This window comes from Tetrao urogallus (assembly GCF_951394365.1).
Source record: "Tetrao urogallus genome assembly, chromosome: Z".
Lineage (NCBI taxonomy): Eukaryota > Metazoa > Chordata > Aves > Galliformes > Phasianidae > Tetrao > Tetrao urogallus.
This window is the reverse complement of record NC_136816.1, coordinates 47,334,899-47,357,196: the sequence shown is the minus strand read 5'-3', so window position 1 is coordinate 47,357,196 and position 22,298 is coordinate 47,334,899. Positions and strand designations below refer to the sequence as shown.

General features: G+C 38.9%; 1 protein-coding gene across 1 annotated transcript; it reads left to right on the top strand.

Annotated features, from left to right (window-relative positions):
• Positions 1 to 88: 88 nt before the first annotated feature.
• On the top strand, positions 89 to 20,942 carry LOC306956940 (monocarboxylate transporter 13-like; the record flags this gene model as incomplete). The annotated part of the gene is given in 6 exon segments (XM_079548271.1): positions 89 to 203; positions 1,199 to 1,302; positions 16,895 to 17,111; positions 17,114 to 17,272; positions 18,216 to 19,016; positions 20,716 to 20,942. Coding segments are annotated over 6 exon segments (1,623 nt in total).
• Between the last annotated feature and the right edge of the window lie 1,356 nt (positions 20,943 to 22,298).

The following is a 22,298-nucleotide window of genomic DNA, read 5'->3' as shown; positions in this document are numbered from 1 at the left end:
CGGGGCGTCTCCTCCCGCCCAGGTCTGCTCACCCTGCCCTCCCTCAGGGCTGCTCGGTGTTGTTGCCGCCGAAACGCCGTGCGTTGACATGCGCGTTCGCTGTGCATTTTTGCTGGCAACGAACAAGAGCCTGCATGCCTTGCTGTGCACAAGTGGAGGTGACCCGCTGTCATCGCTGCTGAAACGCAGCACCCACCGCCCTGGTTGGCTTCCAGGAGCGCCCAGCAAGCATCAGTGAATGTCAATGGGTGCCATTATTTTTCCATGTGGTGGAATTCGTTTCCACACCTTTGCTTCATACGCACTTGCATGTCAGACACCATTCTGTCAGACTGCCCCTCTGATGCAATGTGTTGCACAGCTAACAGAACATTGGTGGGAAGGTTCAGCCTCTGCTGCCATACCACCAACATCCACCTTTGACATTGTGGGACAACGTAACACATAGGAGGCATTACTTTCAGGCAGCCCTTGTAAGCTGAGAGGTTGCTTTTCTCCTTCGTTTACTTTTAATTCCTGCTTCATTTCTCTCGCTTACGTTGTTACCTCTGTCTTAATGACTCGGTGTTATCAGGACAAATGGACACCCAGGCTTGGTGCTTAACAGAAAATTTTACACTAGAAATAGCTCTACTCTGAAATGTTCCAATGCAAATGTTTTCTTAAGCATATAAGTGCATAATCAGTCTGATGCAATGTTTGTAATACAAATATTCAAGCCTCTCTTTGAAAATGTCATCTTAATAATCTGCATACTGGTAATAAGGCAAAGAAGTTGTGGTTTTAAAAATATGTGGCCAGGTATTCAGAATAGATTTGCATTTCACATTTGAAATTCTTAAGTAGGTCCTACATCTGTGTGGAGAAATCAAACAAGGAACTAGGTATGGATTTTTCTCATCTTCTATTTCCATTTCATGTGTAATATCATCAGTGCTAAAGCACTGGGGGCCACCACTCCTGAAACACTCAATTATGCACTTCTATGCAGGGACTGCACCTCTCCAGTAATACATGCTGCTGAAATTTGACTACAAGTCTCAAATTTGACTACATTAGAACAGGCTCTACATTATTGGTCTCAGAGGTGATGCACAATATGAGAAAACAAGAGCTACACATTATTCATTTACTTTGCTTGTATGCTTACTTGCTGATTAGAACTCAAGTAAGTAAAAGACATTCGTTCTTTCTCTAGTGGTCATTTTCCCTTCATTCTTTGGACAACATTTGGATATTAAGAACCCTTGGTTAAGAGAGAGATCCGATTCTACCAACTTTGGTGAAAATCATGATGTACAGGTGAAAACGTCTTTTAATGTTCTGTCAATCCAAAATGCAGAAGTAATTTTCTTATTTAGGTCAGAAAGTCTTCTGATATGGAGTACTGACAGCCCTTGTTTGATCGGTTCTGAGCACAGCATTTGGTAGGGCACTGTGCCCTGTGAATTCAGCTGGAAGTATAGTGTGTACAGGTTTTGACATGAATGATACGTCAAACTTCTTAACAAATATAGTGTCCTCTATTGCTCTGTTAGTCTGGAATGACCAATTTAAGATAATTGGATCCAATTTCCAAGCAAACGATTCAGCATATATTCTGTTTGATTTTGTGTTTAGAAGACGGATACTTGACCTAGTTCTTAAATCTTATGTCAAAATGGGAAAATCCCCTGGTCACTGGGCAAGCTAAGAAACAGTTTTCTTTCTCCTTAAAAGAAGAAGAATTAAAAATCCAGCACCTCATCTCATCTAGAGGGACTCAAGCTTTGCTTTCTAATTTACTTGCAAAACAAAGCTGGACAGTAGGACACTTTCTTCTTGCTTAAGAAATAAACAAATGGCAGTGGGGGTTGAACATTCCCACCAATATTCTGTCATTTGTTGCTGTGTGACAGATGGCAGCAAAGGGGCAGTCTGGCAAAACGGTGTCTGACATGGAAGTGCAAACAAAGCAAAGTTATGTCATTGAATTCCTCCATGTGGAAAAAATGGTGCCCACTAATATTCACTGACACTTGCTGAACATTTCTGAAGACAGAAGAGTGGATGTGAAGCGTAGTTAGGCAGTGGGTGTTGCATTTTAGCAGTGGCAACAGTGACAGTGAGTCACCTCTGCTGGTGCAAATTTTTGTGAGCATGACATTCAGGCTGTTATTAATCACTGGTGAAAATACTATTTGCATGGCAATAGTATTTTTGTAGCTACGAATATGCTCTATAAAATAGCATTATTGTGTACTTTGTATCTGTTGTAATTCCCATGGAAATAAATAGGAGTTCAGTATCCATCATTTCTTCAAGATTTTTTGGTCATTACTTCCCAAGGTTTAATTTCCTTGCATTAACTGTAATCTGCCTCTGATTATACATGCTGTAATCTTTATAGTATTCATCTTGCAAACTGTAAACATTCAACATTGCTCTGAATCAACAGCTGATCATATTCTGTATCTATCCTGGTCTTAGAAGCAGAAAGTACACTGTAAGAACTCATTACTAATATCTACCTTAGCAATAGTACAGGGCAGTCCTGTATAACCTGTATTGAATCCTAAGTTGTAGAGTTATCTAGGTTGGAAAAGGCCTTCAAGATCACCCAATCCAACAGTCAACCCAACCTAACAAGTCTTATCACTAAACCACGTCCCTGAGCAGCACCACACCCACATGCATCTTAAATACCTCCAGGAGTGGCAACTCCACCACTCGCCTGGGCAGATAGTTCCTACACTTGGCCATCCTCTTCATGAAAAAATCTTTCTGATGTCCACTATAAGCTTCCTGTAGTGCAACTTGAAACCATTTCTTTGCATATTATTGTCACCTGAGAAGAGAGATCAACACCTGCTCACTGCAGCTTCCTTTCAGGTAACTGTAGGGAGTGATGAAGTCTCCCCTCAGCCTCCTCTTCTCCAGACTAAACAACCCCACTTCTCTCAGCCGCTCCTCATGTGTCTTGTTTTCTAGTCCCTACACCAGCTTCACTGCTCTTCTCCGCACAGTACAGAGCAAATCCCTATGGTAAGGGGATGAAATATTAAGGTACTATTCTCACCAGTGATGCATAGAAGGAAAAAATAGCTTCCCTATTTCTGCTGGCCACACTGCTGCTGATGCAGGCCAGGATGCTGTTGGCCTTCTTGGCCACCTGGGCACACTACTGGTTCATGTTCAACTGTCAGCTGGCATCCCCAGGTCCTTTTCTGCCAGAAACATTCCAGTTCTTCCTTCCCAAGGCTACACGGCTGCACGGGGCTGTTGTGTCCCAAGTTGCACACCATTAACCCTTGTTGAATGTTAGGTGATTGGACTCAGGCCATCAATCTAAACTTCAACTCCATTCACAACAACTCTTTCAGCCTGGCCATCCAGTCAGTTCTTCACTTTGCGAACTGTACAGTTGTCCAAAGCACGAGCAGCTAGTTTCTCTAGCTGAATGCAGTCAGAAACAGTGTGAAATATTTTATAGAAATCCAGATAAATGACATCCAAAGCTTTTCCCTCATCTATTAAGCAGATCATCTTGTCATAGAAGGAGGTCATGTTAGTAAGGCAGACCTTGCACTTCATAAACCCATGCTAGCTGCTTCTAATCACTCAATTGTCCTCTACGTGCTGACTGGCCTTTAATTCCTGGACCATTCTTCCTACCCTTCTTGTAAATTGGAGCTGCATGAACCAGCCTCTAGGGACCTCTCCACTTATCTGGGACTGCTGGTAATTTATTCAGTTCAAGTATAACCAGATGTTCTCTTTGAAAACTATTCTGCACAGGCGCACTTCATGTTACCAAGAAAGTTTACATTTCTTCTTCTTTGTCTTTGCTGCCTCACTATATTGCACAACCCTACAGTACAGCATCAAGCCCATGGATGGCATTGAGTATGACAGTGTCATTTAAGAAGACAGCACAGGGAATTTAACAAGCTGGTTTCCCTTGATGTCTGTACTTTCAACTGAATCCTTGTAAAATCTTATCCAAGCATCAACCAGAGGACATTTAGAGTCCATTTAGCTAAACAAGTTCATTTTTTCAAGATGCAGCAGCAGCAAATGTCTCATCAGCCTTCCACACATCCCCAAGAATTGGACATTACTACCTTCATCCTGTAATTAAAGCAGAATGGTAATATCATGATCACTCATTCAGGAACTGGAAGCGGGGGGGAAAAAATCACAGCTTTTAGAGTGATAGGGCACAGGTAGGTGGTAGTTTGCATCAACACTGTGCTTAGCCATTAAGCTTAAACAGTGCTTTTCACTCTTGTTTAATGAAACGTATTTTCTGTACTCTCTCCCTTACTTGCTTATTGTGTAATGGGAGCTGTAATCATAGCCTATAATCAGAAAAAATCACTGTTGCTTGTCAGAAACCGAAACCACTTTTCTTCAGGTAGATATATCCTTTCATCTCGACCTTTATGTCACTCACCTCTCTGTGGATAGGATACATTTTCATTCAGTCTCACCATTCCTTTTGATATTAAAGGGAGGCAAGGTCTTGCTGGAGAATGGTCAGTGAAGAAGAGGAAGGGGCAGGGAAGTAGAGGTAGCATATCTGCTGTGATCCCATGACAGAAGGCTTTTTTGTTTGACCTCAGCCTGGAAATGTTCAGTCAATTTTAAAGTAATGATAGTTGGTTAAGCTGAGTAACCTCCTCTAGGTATCTGCTTGAGCAAGAAGGTTGGTCTAGATGATTTGAAGGTCCCTTCCAACATCAACCTTTCTGTGATTCTGTGAAGCAAATATGATAATCTGAACCCAGCCCAAATGCAAACAATATTTTCTTCTATTATCTATTAAATATTTCACTTTCTTGTGCAATCTGACAGCTTCTGCCAAACCTTAATCACTCAATAAATAGATTGCTACCTTTCTGCTTCAGTATTTTAACTTCCAGCTGTCCTATCTACCCCCAAAAATAATAAATACATTAAAAAATAAACAAGCATGGAAATTACCACCTTCATCCATCAACTTTGTGACTTTATGCAACCGAATCACCTCCCTGGTGCCTTCTTCATTCACATCAAGATTAAACTCTTTCTTTGGTTTTCCTTCAAGACTGCAAGCCACACCGCACTCAAGTTTTTTACCCAATTTGGATTTACATTCTGTTAGCTCTTTTGTCAGCCTGTTGATCTCTTCCGTGTATTCTTCTAATTCTTTTGCATGCTAGTATCTTTCCTCAGACAATTCATCGCACACCAAAGGTAAAGTCATTTTGATTCAGTTGTTTTGATAAATATGCTCTTTAATTAAGAAATCATGTGACTTTACTACCTTTTATCTTGGCTTACTATCTGTTTGTACAATACTCTCTGTAGGGTTTTAGTAAAAAAAAAAAAAAAGGACAATCAGAGCCAATAGTTCCATATGGAGAGATGAGAACGATCACTATCAATGACTGCTGAACATAGGAGTCACGTTTCCTTAGATCTCTGTTCTTTCACCTGAGTAAAGCTGACTTTTCTAGATTGTGTGAGTATTTATAGCAGACTGGCCTTTTGTGTTAGTGAAGTTTATTTAAATAAAAACTGTACTTTAGAGACTTGTATACTACATCTCTCGTATTCTATGAAAATAGCAAAAAGCCAATAGATAGATAGATTGTATCTTCCATGAAGGCATCCCTGTTCCCATAGAGAAATCAATGAAGACAATTTCTGGGGGGTGAAAATGGTGAAGCACCTTTGAAACTGGTGGAAATGCAACCAATTATGGCAACAGAGAATTGATTCATCAATTGCAGTTTTCAGACTAGCAATAAAAAGCATTTCAAAAAGAACATCTAAGCCAGCTTATGTTTAAACTCTTTACAGTTTGTTTCTTTGTTTGTTTTCTACAAACCTGCTGGTAAAATCCAAGGCACCAGATAACTCCTGAATGGTTAAATAATTTTTTGTGACATCACTGGGCAAAGTTTAAGTATAATCACCTCTGAATCATCACTGTTCTCTGAAGTGCAGGTGTTCCAGGCAGTTTCTCATTTCAATTCACACCAAATACGTATTCAACGTAGCAGTCCACCTATGAACGCATTTTGTGCTTACTCAAGCACTTAAAGTGGAAACTAACACTCTGGCTTACTGTGAGCTAAACTGACAAACTAAATCTAAATAGAAAACAAACTTCTTGCCACCTGGAATAAACTGCTTTCTTCAGCGTATGAACTGAAAACTGAAAGCTCTCTCAGACAACCATTTTCTAAAGAGAAAAAAATGTAAGCTGCATTTATAAAAGTGATTTTTTTCTTATTTCTTGGGGTGAAATGAGGGAGTCTTAGATTTAATTTTGAAATTCAAAATGTGAAGAAAACAGATGATTAGGGAGAAGTATCCTACAGAGCTGCACACATAATATAAACTATACTGACAGAAAATTGTGTAAATGATATTTTAGTTTATTTTTTGATAAACTGAGCAAAAATCTGTTCTGATAGTAATAGTAACATGATAGTGATATGAAAGTAGTTCTGGATTACTCATATTATGTGCTATAACTAAAAATGAAATGTATATAATAAGATGGACCATAGAAAGTGAGTATTCAATGCATTATCAATAGGAATATTCTGGTTGTAAGCCACAATCATGGGAATTTTCCCTCACACACAGAACCTCCTATAATTTCAATGAACAGAACATTGGAAGTAACCACATGGAGTGACTGGTGCACCATTCCTGTGATTACAATTTTGTGTATAGACTTGAAATTCCATGATTAAAGTGTGTAAAAGTGGTGGAGTTATGAATAGATCTGCATGAATAAAAAACTCAGCATGCATGTCTTTCCAACACTTTGCCACAAAGAATCCTGTTCTTGTTCCAAGTATTTTATCACATAATTTTATTTTTTTTTTTTAATTGAGATCTTCATTTGGTAGACCATCCAGATTTAATTTTGAAATTTAAAATGTGAAGAAAACGGATGATTAGGGTAAAATAGTCCCTCAAAACCCCAGTTGTCCTGCAGTGGTTATATAAAGAATTGTTTTTTGCTTTCCATTTAGTGGCACAGCAAAAGGTCTACAAGCTTAAGTCATGAGCTGCAACAAGAAAAATTCAAACCAGACGTTGGGAAAAGTAAAACCACTATGAAAGTGGTAGAACACTAGCACAGACTGTCCAGAGAGACTATAGAATGTTCGTCTCTGCTATGAAGAATAATAAAAAGTTGTATTGTTCTTTGTTTCCATCTGGCTTTTAGCTCTAAGTGAGATGTAGCTTTGTTTATCACAGTCCTCACATGCATAACGGTCTATGGCTTCACACACCTATGTGCATGCAGTTGCTGGATGATAAATTTTATCACAGTGGGACTCCAAAAGGTAATGCTGGTCAACATGATTAGGAGGGAAAGAATCTTCTCTGCAAAAGCAAGACCTACCAATCCAGTAGATATATGTATGCATATATATATGCACATATTTATATGGCTATCTAGCATAGAGATATCTTCAACTGAAGGCCTCTCAGGCTTGCAGATAGAAGTGTTGCAGTAATTACACCTATTTTTCTCCAACACGAGGAGTAAGGAAGGTGAGAGGAGGCATGGGAAGTGTTGGTGCTGACAGATTACTGTGAAACTTTGTCTTAAAGTATGTTCACAGTTCAGTTAATAATCTAAATCTGTACCTCCAGAGTCGACTACTTTCTTAGACTAACAGCTTCATAGATTCACAGAGTGCATTAATACACCAACAGTCCTACATTTCCCAAGTGATTCTCTGCGCTGGATTAAACAACCTTATCCACTAGGTTTACTTCATGGCCACTATTCTCTGCCTTCTGCCTTGTGAAGGCACAGAATGAATTTCTCCAAATTGAAGAACTACTCCTATGTGTGTTTTCCCCAGATAGATCTGTTCACTCATCTGGTTCACTGTGTAAAAGTCCACATGGCAGCAGCAAGGTGAGAGTGGGATGGCAGCAAATATTCTGTCAGCACTGGACATTTTAACAAACTTAAAAACTATAAAACTATACAATCTTTCTTTGCTCCTTCTTTGACTTCTCCAGCCTTACAAAACATTCAGTCTGATGGCAGCTGGTATGTTTTATCAGTCCTCAGACTGAAAACTGCAAATGCTTTTCCTTTCCTGTTTAGCATCTCAAATGTAAGCCCCGAAGTTATGGAGCTCTTTGTCTCTCATGCTGTACATCACAGGATAAAAAAACATGAATCTAAGAATATTTATCTGTTTTAAGTATGTAATTCAACTGGCCAATTTGTACATTCACCCTCCTCCTTAATTCACACAAAGCAGAGAGATAACTTGTCAAGTCATAAGATAAACAGAATAACACATAAACAAAAGGATGACACAAAGTGACCAACTACTGCAACAAACCTCTCTTCACTACCACCCCCAAACTATTACAGTAGTAGCCTATAATACAGGCAGGAGCACAGTACAAGGCAGATTGTTAGAAAATACAAAAGTAATCTCCATAAAATAGCTGAGATCTAAAAGCTTTCTGAAATCCATAAGAGCAGTACAGTATTTCAGGAACTGGGATTCATACGAAAAAAAAAAAGAAGATTATAGAAAAATCAGACAACAAAGGCAAATATGCCTGAAGAATGCAGCAGAATGTTCTGATCATGCATGTTGCAGGCTTGGAATCTGTAGCTGATGCAGGCTATATGATGCTCGACTGTAACCAAGATCTGTCCAAGAGCACAACAGGAGAGAAATGACAAATTAATTTCATATTTGAACAAATACTAGCAGTAACTGCCCCAAAATACTAGGGAGAGTGAGCTGGATGACAAATCTGAATGGTTTGATTGGCTGCATAACTGAGTTTGATAAAAACTTAGGACAGCAGTTCAAGTCTAGTAACAATACAGTATAGATATACAATGAAGTTTGTCTTTTCACACCATTCCCTTCACCCCTTCCTGATTTTAATTTCTCTAATCTCTGGTTCGTGACAGAACTTGGCTTTTCTGAGTGTAGGTGGAGCCAAATGTATTCTGGGGAGTGGTCATGGGCTCCTCTTAAAAAGTCAAACAACTTACCCATCCTGACTGAGATGGATTGGCTTGTTCATCTAGATTGTGCACACAAGGAACAGTGCATAAGATGACCCAGTGGTCTGCAGCACCACCCAAGAGCATACATGCAACTGCAAGATAAAAGAAGAGCTTTTCCTGCACAAATCTGGGTTATCTGAGTAAGGTAATTTCTTTATGCAGTACTTGATTTTTGTTACTTCAAACTGGCTGCTAGAGCATTCGTTCCATCCTGATGTGATATGACAGTAAATTGTGTTACAGATTATATTCATTATGCTCTTACCAAGATGATGCTAATGACGTTAGAGAGGATATTTTTGTGGAGAGGTTCTCTTGATTTTCTATTTGAAGAACAGTAACTAGCACAGCTCTGATGTATTTGGAATTGCAGTGGTGTGTGTGCATCAGCAGATCAGTATGAGCTTTAGATGAAGAACAGAAGGTATCTGAGTTTGGCAAACATAATAAGTACCTGTTCCATCATTCTGTACGAAGGCACATACATCAAGTTTCAGTATGAATTACCATTTGTCTCCTTAATTCTTTCAATCTTTCTTTTAATATAATATTTTTAAAAATTATGATTTTAGTCTGTTCTTAACATATTTTGAAGATCTGCTGGAGTTTAACCCAGAAAGCACCACACAACCTTTCCCTCACACCCCTGCCCAATGGGATGAGGAAGAAAGTCAGAAATAAAGAAGTAGAGCTTGTAGGTTGAGATGAAAACTATTAATAAACCAAAAAAAAAAAAAAAAAAGAAATAATAGTAATGATCATTATATATGTATATATTTACAAAACAAGTGATGCACAATGCAATTGCTCATCACCTGCAAGCTGATGCCCAGCCAGTTCACATGATGCCATATGGTATGGAATATCTCTTTTGACAGCTTGGGTCATTTGTCTCAGTTCTGTCTCCTCCCAGCTCCGTGTGCTCCCTAGCTCCTTTTGCTGTCAGGACAATATGAGAAGATCAAAACTGAAATATCCTTGGCTCTGCACAGCACTAAAACATTGGTATATTATCAATATTGTTTTTCTCCTAAAGCCAAAATGTACTAAATAGTATCAGGAAGGGCAACATCTAATTCATTCTAGTAGTAGCTGTATCTCAGTACTAGCCTTTAGTGGAAATAGTTCAGCCTTTGTTTACATAGCTTAGTATCATTTTTATTTTATTTTTCCTTTTTCTTTTCTCTTATTTTTAATTTTTAAGTCCAAATCCATTGTAAAGTACCACATTTGTACTGAAAGATAAAGCCAAAAAAAAACAAGTTGCAAGTGATGTTTCTTCATCTGAGTGTGCAAAAAGGTAATACTTGCCTTACTAGTGCTCTTCTGCAAAGTGCTGTTCTCTTAGGGAGTCCATCCAGACTCTAAGAAAGACTGAAATTGTACAATTATTTTGGGGGTTTATGCATTGCTTGAACAAGAAGACCAGAAGTTCCTGGCAACAATAGTCTTTCTGTGGTTCCACTATCAGGTTGTTCTGTGATATACATGTTCTCTGACATCAAACTGTTGTGTTATCCTGTAGTATGCAAATTAGACCACAAAACTCAACTAAATAATCAATAATCAGTCTTCACAACATTATATGGCACTAAAATGCAAACAAACAATATTCATATTTATTATTATCAATCTTCTATTATCAATATTATTATCAAGCAAACACGAATAAAAGCAGAAGCATCTCAGAGAACTGAAAGAATGTGAATAGATAACTCCTCTACTCATGCAGTGTGAGCACTTTTGTAGGCATTTGACTGCAAATAGGTTATGCTTTGCCAGTGCATCCTTGCTGACAAGTTTCACCATCAGGTGGCTGCTACTTCTGGCATGTATGCTCTTCCTGATGTACACTCCACTGTCATCAAAACAGCCATAGCTCCTGTCTCACAGGGCATGCATTCTAACAGCCATGAAAAAGCTTGGAGGTCAGAGGCAATGAGATGCTAGGGAGTGTACTAATTCTTCCACACAGGGCTTTACAGTCATGAGTGATATCCTGTATGGACAAGTGCAGTTTTACCTCTAGGTCTTTCCTGCGTAAGTCTTTTTCAGGGGCAAGGGGAAAAGGTGAAAATATTAAAAACTTACTGCTTAACATTGCTGAATAGTCTAGAGTAAAAAGAAATCCAGGGTGTTTTTCTTACATGCTTCTAGCCAACTTTCAACTGAAAGAATGAAGAAAGCAGAATATGGTGCTCAGGAATGTGTCCACCCGTTGCAACATCTAAGCCTTCTTTTACTCAGCTCAGGCACTTTAGCAATTCCCTACTTATGTACCTGCACTACTTCCAAATATGTAGGGCACCTAGGAGACAAAAATGTTAATTAATCAAGTGACCAGAATAGCAATTTCACTTTGGAAGCAACTGAAATTTCACTAGAATAGCAATTTCATTTTGGAGTTACATGTAAGACCGTGATCATTAAAACAGACTGGAGACTGAATTCTGAACAGTGACATAGAAGATTTGTTTGTAATAAGAAAAAAAGCTTTTCTTTTAAGTCTTATGAGCAGCAAAGCCTGATTTATACTCCTCCTAGGGCAGAGTTTGCCTAATGAAGGTGAAGAGCTTTGGGTGGTGTCAGGAAGTAGTAGATTTATTATGCTTGTTTTAGTTCAAGGTGCTGCCAGGTAAATAGCAGGATTTCTTATATCTGTCTTGAGGCACAAGTCATAATCCTTTCCCTGGAATGTCCATGCGGAGTGCAGCAGTATCGTGACTACTCTGCATAAGAAGCTTCTTTCGCCAAAGTGTTGCTGCAGCATTTTTGTGTGTGTTTTTCCAGTACCTCAGAACAAATCATAACCTGGACACTTCAGCACAGCAGTATAGGACATGGCTACAGCTTGATAAAGTTCCTGTATTTTCTTGGAGCACCTGAGCATTAATACAAGTGTTAACGCTTTTAGTGTTGCAAAATCCATGACCGTAGAGAGTATCATCTGCATTTGACAACTGAGAGAATATAGCAAGAGCAAATGTTTTGCTCAAGGTCACCCAGAAACTGGGAATTAAAACCAGATTCCTTCACGTGGGCCCAAGCACAAGACATTCTTTCCTCTCATGTGTCTGAGTTTTAAGATTTTTCAGGATGTTTCTGAGGCCTTCCACAACTGATGAATGTGTCTGGCTATGTCTGTCATGCAAATGCAGCCAGTGCCATGTGTTAGCCAGAAGCTTGAGCCAGACACCAGGCAGCAGGATGTTTTTGCTCCTGATTCCTACAAAGATCTGACAGCCTGTTCACCCCAACCTTTTTGCCGTTATTTAGGTTCTCCTGGAATGGTGGCTTTTGCTTTGTGCTGGATGGCTTCTAGTGGTATGGATTCCCTAAACTCTTGCTGCACACAACAAAGATAAACGTAAGTACTTAACGAACGTTTTTAACTCTCATTCTCCCTCTTAGAATAAAGCTGTTTCTTGTGCAATGTCTCTTTGTTTTTTTTTTGTTTCATGCATTTAGTATAAGATATACACTTGTGGTTGTTTTTAATATCCACGAAGAATCCTTCTCACAGACAGATCCTACATCTTCTGTGTACTGCATGGTTTCTCCAAGTATGTAACAAAAACTTAACAGTGCTTTTTTCAGTTTTGTATTAATTAAGATGTACCTGCCTATTAGGAAGTTTTCACAAGTAGACAAATGCCCCATATTTTTATTCAAAATCTTAGCAGTTCTGGAACCATCCATATTTATAAATGTGCAAGTATTACAAAGATCACTCCAAAATTCTTACGCATTACTCCTTGCAATTTTACTCGCACTATGAAAATGTCTGGTTCAGGTCTAGATAAGGTGTTTTTGTAAAAGAACAGCATAAGCATAAAGTTTCTGACAACTTGCAGCTTAGAGATTTCCTGAGACAAAGACCTTTTTAAAATATTCCTCCAAAGGTTTCTGCCACACAGTTTTATCTGTGGTATCCAGGAAAAATTGTTAGTACCCTTTGCATGCTGTGAAGAGGTTCTCTAAAATCTGAAGACGTACAGTTAGCATTTAGAGTTCCACTGCCACATCTAGTCCTGGTTCTTTAAGGTGTGGCTTAGAGACCAGAATAACATGCAGTTTCATGTTAATACAATTTTTTGAGATTGCATACGTCTTGTTTATGTAGACAGAAGATGTACTGCCCCTGAAATTTCTGAGAAATTATGCAATGGTTTTGAATTTGAAACACAGAGAGTAATATAAAAATTCAAAAGCATTATTCTAAATAATCTTCATGAGTTTGTGTTAGGTTTATACATTTACACTCCTTAGTCAAAGTTGCCACATCACATGGAATTTTAGAACCAAAGCACAACTTTAAAAAAAAAAAAAACAACGATTTGCTATATTCCTGGAACTGACATCTGTCATCACAGAGTCACAGAGTAGTTTGGGCTGGAGAGGACCATAAGATTATCCACTTCTAACCCACCTGCTATGTGCAGGAATGCTTTCTGCGGGACCACATTGCTCAATCACAGTGCCATAGTGCCAATCAATGTGCCATTCAGCACAGCCTGTCATGGTCTTCTGACCCACTTCAATTTTGTCATGATTCTGTTTTTGTAACATTTCTCGCCTGAATATTTTTTGTAACTTCTAAACTTTCTTCCTTGTACTTTCTACTCCTCTTTCTGTGTCCTATGGCATCTGTTTGCCAGTTAGTATTTTCAATCTAACTACTGCAATGCGTAATTTATTTTCACTTGATAATTATTTGTATAAAAAATTCCAAGACTATTCAAATTCACTTGTTTAACTCTTGGCCTTCTACTAATTTGCAGATCTTTTAAAGATCCTTGTCACAACTGCTACCAAAAACAAAACAAAACAAAACAAAACAAAACCAAATCACAACTGAGAGAAGATTTGAGAAGCAGAAAAATGCAGACCAAAGACATCAGTCCACCAGATGGTGGCTATGGATGGGTTGTGGTAGTGTCAGCCTTCATAGTGATGGGCCTCACTGCTGCTGTCCTCAAGACTTTTGGTCTCTTCTTTGTTGAAATCCAGGAGCACTTTGATGAGCTTGCAAGCACCATTTCTTGGATCACATCGATAACTATTGCCACCTTTCATTTAGGAGGTAGGTGAAAGTTTCCCTTTAGCATTTTGGTTTTAAATTCTAACTACAAAATAAAGACATGCAGGGTCAATGCTACTTTCTTCTCTTCAAAAAATTGGCATTTGCTTCCTCTTATAAAAATGTATCCATGCCTCAGACATTAAGTGATACAGTGAGTAGTCTGTGTATGCACTGAAATTTGGTTATCTTAGAGAACTCTATGTACCTAGTCTCATAATTCAGTTTTCCTACAGACTTTGTATCAAACTCAGGGATGATAATCCTAAGAACTTCAGAGATTGTTGGATCAAATTCTAAACCAGTTTGTGCGAGTTCACTGATTTTTACAGTGACTACCATTTTTCCAAGTGCTTTAAGACCTAAGGACAGTGATCCTGCCTACTAGATAAGCTGTATGCTACCACAACGGTGACATCAATTCCCCCATTCCTTCTCCTTTTTTACTCCACAAAGCTTCCCTCTCCTTATGCCTAATCCCAGTTCAGTTCAGGCTCTCCTTCCTCCCTTAAAGTAATTCCTTGTTCCCTATCTAACAAAAATCTCATGAGATTAAAAGGAAAAAAAAAAATCAATTCATCTGTAGAGAAAACAAGACCATAAAGAGAGTAAGCAGACAATAAGGGAAGAAAGAGAGAACTATAAATCAGCCAAATACCGCGAGCAATCGGATCAGGTTAAATACTCCATCTTACCAAAGCAAGAAGTGAAGAAACTAAAATATACTGCATTTGGCTCTTCACTTACTAATCAGAGCCTTTTGTGCCATTGTGATCTGGATCATGCTTTACCATAGTGGTAAAGCTTTCAAACATGTGCAGGCAAGAACTGCACAGAATTTGAGAAATCCTGTCCAGATATTCTCATGCAGAAATGTAATTGCAATAAGTAGGTATCCTTACATAACAAATTTTATTACAATTTTGTTTGTGGAGACACTTCATTGCATAGATACTGTGTAATTATATACATCCTACTCAGTCCACACCTAGTGCTTACAAAGACTTTGAAGAGCTGATCTTTCTTGGAAAAAATATATTAAGAACAAAACAGTCATTCAAATTTAGAGTCAAAAGATAAAGCAAATCATGCACTGCCAAGTTTTTATTAGTTCCATAAGGTGTTACACTTGAAGCTTGATTTGCAGTGTTCTTTCATTCTGACAGAAATAATTATTTGAAAAGTCCTTGCTTTTTCATCCATTTCTATGAAAATCTACTTGGCTTACAAATCAGACTTACCACTGACCTAATTGTGATACTATTATGTCATTCAGACATAAGAACTTAGAGCAGCAAGAAAAAAAAGGCAATGTAGGAGGATGAAAGAACTCCAGATCTTATAGTTTTATAAATTATTATTATTATTTTTGTTTTTTATATACCAGCAAAATTGCAGTAGCCTAGATAGGTCTTAGTCTAGTGTACTTCAAAGAAAATGGTTATGGTTTTCAGCAGAAACCGCTCCTCATTCTTTGAAATCATTTGAAAATAATCCTCTTCCAGTGAATTGAGCTTGATGATCAAACATTCTAAAACTCTTCCACACAGCACTTTATGAATTATTGCATCATTCAGTAATTTTCCTTCTGCCTTTGCTTCATTTATAGGGACCAGAAGACTTACTGATGAAGATCACCTGAGCCTCCAGTTCCTTAAGCATCTTTCCTGGCCTTGCTTAGCTCTTCCTAACATGTTCCACTGTGAAACCTTCAATGTCATTGGGCTCAGTATGAAGGATGATCAGTGAATTATTAATTTTTCCTATTTGGATATTTTCAACTGCATCTCTGCATCTTGCATAGGAGGAGACCTTGTTTCTGTCTGAGGATCTGCATCTGCAACAAGCTGTTTGATTTACCAAGAGCAAGGATTTTCCCCATCACATAGACCTCCTTTTGGTATTAGGTGCCTCTTCCATCTCCTCTCTCTCTAGCACTGTGATTACAAGTTTTCTGAGTATTGCCCTTTATCCTTCCAGACTCTGTTCCCTTGTTATCTTCTTCATTTCCAGTTCTGTGGCTAGCTCCTTTCTTCCTCCTGCTACCCCATGTTCAATTTCTGCCTGTTTTTTCTCATTCTCTAAAAAAAAATAATAATAAATTGCCCTGTGTGTTGACTCTTCTCCAGCTGCAGGTTTTACTTCCATCATTAAGAACCGTCACGGATACCTCTTGTTGTCCTCAGACTACTTTTCCCAGTTTTACTCATTGTATGAGTCTCCAGCTGTATACACATTTTCTTGCTTCATCCCTTCCACTGTTTCTGACAGAACATTACTGAATTATCTTAACATCTCTTATCATCGCTTACCAAATCCTTGTAATATTGATGCAAATGCTGAAATAATGTTTGTTTGCTTTTCTTCTATCAGACAGCATATGTCCTGCAGCTTCTGTGGCTGTTAATACTTCTCAGCCAGGTTTATTTTACTTGTTTTATTTATCAAAGTCACTTCTTCTTATCACAGGTGAAAGTACAATAGCCTGCCCCTACAAGTTACTATAAAACCTCCTTTTTGAGTGCCATCTATTCTTTGTCTCCCACCTTCTTTCATTTTGTGAACAAAACTCTCATTAAGTGAATTTCTTGATATCTCGGTTTATGTGAAGCAGAGTAAGTGTATCCTCCAAGAGGGAGAACGGAACGAGAGGTGATTTGTGTTACTTGGGCTCCATCTAGTGGTCATTCTTGCTTCACAAAAGGCATATATCCTGCTGACAGGAAACACCGCCAAAGGACGGGTGATAGTTGGAATGAATTTGGGAGTTTTGTTATTTAAATTTGTGCTGCCTTTTCTCTATCAGCCCAGATATCGACCTACCCTCGTGTACAGCAGAATACAACAGAAGTAGGCCATCTCTCCCTCATATGTGTGTGACAGCCATTGGGTTTGACATGCACAGTAAAGATATTACTTCTTCACATGCTTTACTTGATTGCTCTGACATGTCATTCTGCTTTCTAACGTGTTTCTCTTGCTCCTGTTTGCTGTTGATTTAGCCCCTGTTGCCAGCTCACTATGTGTAAAATACACCCACCGTGCTGTTGTGATCACTGGAGGACTCCTTGCATTTTCAGGAATGGCCCTGGGATGTCTTGGGCTCAACATGGTCTGGATGTATGCAACAACTGGCTTCCTACAAGGTATGTCTTTGTGGCTTTGCAGGTTTCTTGCACTAGCAACTCAGAGTCCTTACTCGAGGATGCTAATTGCAGGAGTTTTAAAATCTGATTTCTGTTTTATAAACATCTAAAACCAGTGTCCTTATTCGAAGGTTGTTTCCCTCTTCTCCCACTCTGGATGTAAGAATCTGTGCTAGAAAACTGCATGACAAAGTAGAAAACCGATATTAGTAATTTGTATCTGCAAATTATATGCAACCAGAAAATGAAAAGAATACTTCTTTATCAGAGGCTGATAGCTCTATGAAGGCCTGAGGAATCTAAAGCATACTGAAGTACATGGACCTAGAGTTCCCAGACGCTGTACTTTCTATTACATGATCTTACATGTTGAGCATTTTGAGCATTTTTAACAAAGTAACATTCCCAGTTCTATGCTGGATACTTGAAAATGTGTGGAATTAGAGTTCTTTGGCCTGCTAAATGATTATAGAGAGCCATTAAAATTAAAGTAAATGAGAGCAGGTTTGAAACCAAGCAGCCTGGCAAGACAGTGAGCAGTACCCATAGCTGGTGTGCTACCAGCTTCCTTCACGTTCTCCTTCACTTTCTGGCACTGAGCACAGCTGAGCTTAACCCAGAGATCTAATCTAGGAACATCTTCAAATTTGTCAGAACAACTGTTGCTATTTTTTTTATGGTGAGAATATAATCGTGTATACATCATTCTCCTCTTTATTTTTTTCTTTTCTTATCTTACAACCTATGCTTACAGAAGAAGTGCCACAACTATACACTGTAGCACATAATACAAATGAGCTGGTTCTTTCACTAGGCAAGAAAATATTTTTATTTTCCCCGTTACTGTCTTCACAAACATAGGAGCACTGACCATTTTAATTTCCAGCTTAACAGAATACTTCAGCACTATCTAACTGATGGTATTCATATTGGTGTTTTTCAGGACTTGGGATTTCGTTTTCATGGACACCAGCCATCAGCATTGTTAGCCATTATTTTTCCAAGAAAAGAGCTCTGGCCAATGCTATTGCCAGTGCTGGAGAATGTGTGTTTGCATTTACATTTGGGCCATTTTTCCAGTGGCTGATTGGTCAGTATGGATGGAAAGGTGCCCTCTTGATCATAGGTGGCACCCAACTCAACATCTGTGTCTGTGGAATACTGATGCGACCCCTGACAAGCAGCTTCCACCCTGAGGTGAGCCGCCCTGAACCAACACCTGGCAGTGGTGCCTCTAAGACAGACAAAGAAGGGAAGTCTATCATCACACACAGAACCTTCAACTGGATGCTTCTGAGGAGAGCAGAATTTGTGCTTTACGCCATGTTTGGCATACTAGCTGCAATGAGTTTCTTTGTTCCTCCGTTATTTTTAGTTCCACTAAGCTACAGCCTGGGAATAGACGAATCTTGGACTGCATCTCTCCTATCCATTCTGGCTATGGTGGATTTTGCAGGCAGACTGCTATGTGGCTGGTATGCCAATCTCCACCTTACGAAAACTATTCACTTACTGACAATGACAATCACCTTGATCAGTACTTCCTTGATGCTTCTGCCACTGGCTAACAACTACCTGTCCTTGGCAATATTCACTGGCTTCTACGGATTCTTCTTTGGCACAACAGTTGCTGTTCACATTACAGTGCTAGCAGAAGTTGTGGGCATGTCAGATTTTGACAGTGCTTTAGGGCTTTTCATGCTTATTCGAAGCACTGGAGGATTTCTGGGGCCTCCTCTTGCTGGTAAGTGTATACTCTGCTAAATACAGTTTACAAGAATAATGAGGAATGGTTACCCAAACTGAAATATTTAGAGCTGGAGCCAGATTTCTTTCTCCATTAGCTCAGGAATGCCTGGACAAACAAATAATAAAAATACATATTTGGGACAAACAACAGATCCATATTTTCATAAAAAAAGCAGCTGAGTTTTTGGAATTTGAGAATAATCGTTCTGCATAAATGTTGCTATTGCTGGGAAGGTTTCCACAGAAGGTCACACTTAATGGCTTGAAACGTTGAGCTATGTGTACCTGAAGGAAATATTCACAAAGATGCTGCTGTTTTCAGACAGCATTTCAGCTGAACAGTGTAATAATGTATGGGGAATCAGTATGAAAAAGCAGTGGGAAGAGAAAGCAGACAGTGAGATTGCATATGGTTTTTATTTGTTAGCAGCAATACAGTGTTCATCAGTGTTGAAAATGCAAGAGAAATTAGCTGCTGGCTGTAGGAAATTTACTAAGCGGTATGGTAGAAAAATGACTGACGTAACATGTGAATCTGAGTCTTCATCCAAAGTGCACTGAATAAAATCAGAGACTTCACAGACTACTGTGATTTCTGTGGCAATGACAGCGTGTAATAGGATACAAATGGGTCAAACTGAATACTGTAATATTTTAATTCAACTTTAAAGCACAAAGACTAGGAAGTTTTATAGAGGATTTGAAAGAGAGTGGTATCAGATTTAGTCAAGGAAGATCTGAATAAAGTACTACAGTAACAAGACTTGCAGAAATAATGCCTGCTCATTAGCACTGATTATTTGGGTATCAATGTGATGCTTTGTGTATGCATAGCAAGCTGAAAAGAAAGTGCAGAAGAGGAGAGAAACCTTGGTGCTTACCTAGCTCTTCTCTCTTACTTTCAGAGTAATACCTAAAAGATTTTATTTCAAAGATGTTTTGCCTAGCAGGACTGATGTTAGATTGGAGTGAGGGCTGGAGAATAGGCAGTATATGCAATGGTCCTGCTACTGGATAGAGGCTGAACAAAGAAGAAGCCTTTGCCAGCCCCAGGTGAACCTGTAGCTGTGAGCACTGAGCAGCCAGCGCTACCACGTGCACTGCTACAGCACTGCTACTGTACTTCTGTTTCTTCAGTACAGCGCACGATGTCTCAGGTGTGTTGTGTGCATAAAAGCTGTGTAAAAACGGAGGTCTTTTCTTTTGTTAACGTCGACGATTTTTTGAAAAACGATTAACGGGGAAGCCATTAACGCCGTAGGTGACTCGCCAGAGTCTGTCGCCACCAGAGGGCCTCTTCTTTCCTTTTTTAAACTCCCATGCTCTACAGTTGTTGTCCAACTCACCGTGACTGTTAAATGTGAAGATCCTGAGACACAAAGCCGCATGATTAATTTATTTTTTCCGCCATTGTCTTTATCGCCCGATAAATTGTGAGTTGGAAAGTATTTCAGACTTAGTAGCACTTTGTTTCACAACCTGTGTCTGCAAGGTAGATGAACAGAGAATTTTCTGTGAAATTTTCAAGTGCAATAACGTGGCGACGCTTTACGCTTTCATAGTTTGGAAAGCTGCAAGAAAGGTATGTAGTCAGGGTGCTCCCTTTATGAGAGGACCTGTTCACACTGATGAGCTAATTCACATTGGCCTGTTTTCTGTCAGCCACATTACTGTCTCTTTTTTTTCCTATCCAGGTCTGATTGTGGACATGGCTGGAGACTACAGAGCGGGCTTCTACATGGCAGGAGCCACTCTCATCCTAGCAGCTGTATTTTTAGTTGTTTTAGATCAATTTCAACAAAGAAGTGAAAAAGGAAACCATACAAGTACTAAATCAGAAAAATTATCATTACCTTATACTTCCTTCCATTTTCTGAAACTTCAGAAAAGAAGGTACCAAGACCATGATGTAGTGGTGTGATTACACTGGACATCATGCAACTTCTTGAAAATCAATATTAGGCTATTAGGATTCTTTTTAATAGTGGGTGTTTTGAGTAGGAGTGCGTAAAACAGAGGAAGAAAGTCATTAGTTCACAAGCAAACAACACCTATAACCACTGCCACAATGTTGTTTTGATGTTGCAGCTGCGTTTTGACTTCACAAGTCTTCAACACAGCCCCACAAGGCTGTGATAGGGAGGCTATGATCTAAACAAAATTACCACGAAGCTTTTTGCAGCAGGCAGAAACCTTCCCCTCGAAATACAGACCACAGATCTGTACAGATCACTTTCAAATAGAAAAAGACCCAGCTCACAGATGTTTAGCCTGGAGAAGCAGTATTCAGAGTGATCATTGAACAGACTGGATATAAAACCAGGAGTACATGAATCTAGCTTTGAGATAATAGCTTACACTTATTCTACAGAGCAGGCCTGGAATCTAAACAAACATCATAAATGGAGAAAATTACATCAACAATATAATTCAGCAAAGAGAAATGTAGTCCTAAGTATCTGAAGCAGTAAGAAAAGTGCACTTACATAAAATGGAGAAGGACTGACAATTAATTAACAGTAGAACACCTGAAATTATGGTGGACTTCAAACAAAACAAGACTCTCAAATGTAACAGTATATTAAAACTAATAAATATTTCTTTGTGCAATAGTATGATAACTGAGAGAACAATGCTTGCAAGGCTTTAACTAGAAGGGGTGCATAAAATGCAGAGGTTGAAGTGTAACAAGAATGATAAGTGTTAAAAATAAAGTGCCAGAAGAAAAAGTCTGTCCAATTTAAAAAACAAAATCTTATACTGAAAATGAAAACAGTCTTCAAATCTGTAATAGGTTGAGATACGGTAGGCACAATTATTTCCTTTTCTTGTATAGACAATTAGAAATTGATAAAAGGGCAGGTTTAGGTTAGATATTAGGAGGAAGTTTTTCACACAGAGGGTGGTGACGCACTGGAACAGGTTGCCCAAGGAGGCTGTGGATGCCCCATCCCTGCAGGCATTCAAGGCCAGGCTGGATGTGGCTCTGGGCAGCCTGGTCTGCTGGTTGGAGACCCTGCACAGAGCAGGGGGTTGAAACACCATGATCATTGCAGTCCTTCTCAACCCAGGCCATTCTATGATTCTATGATATGATTCTATAACTCACAGCAAGGCAGAGATATCTCATGGGAAAAAGACTTTCTAATTTTAGACACTAATCATAGAAATAGACCATAGGAGGCTACAGAAACAGAGAGATATCAGAGAATAGATGAGATTTGAGAATTTAAATATACTGAATTGTTCAGTAGTATCTTTCAGTTATCCTAATGCT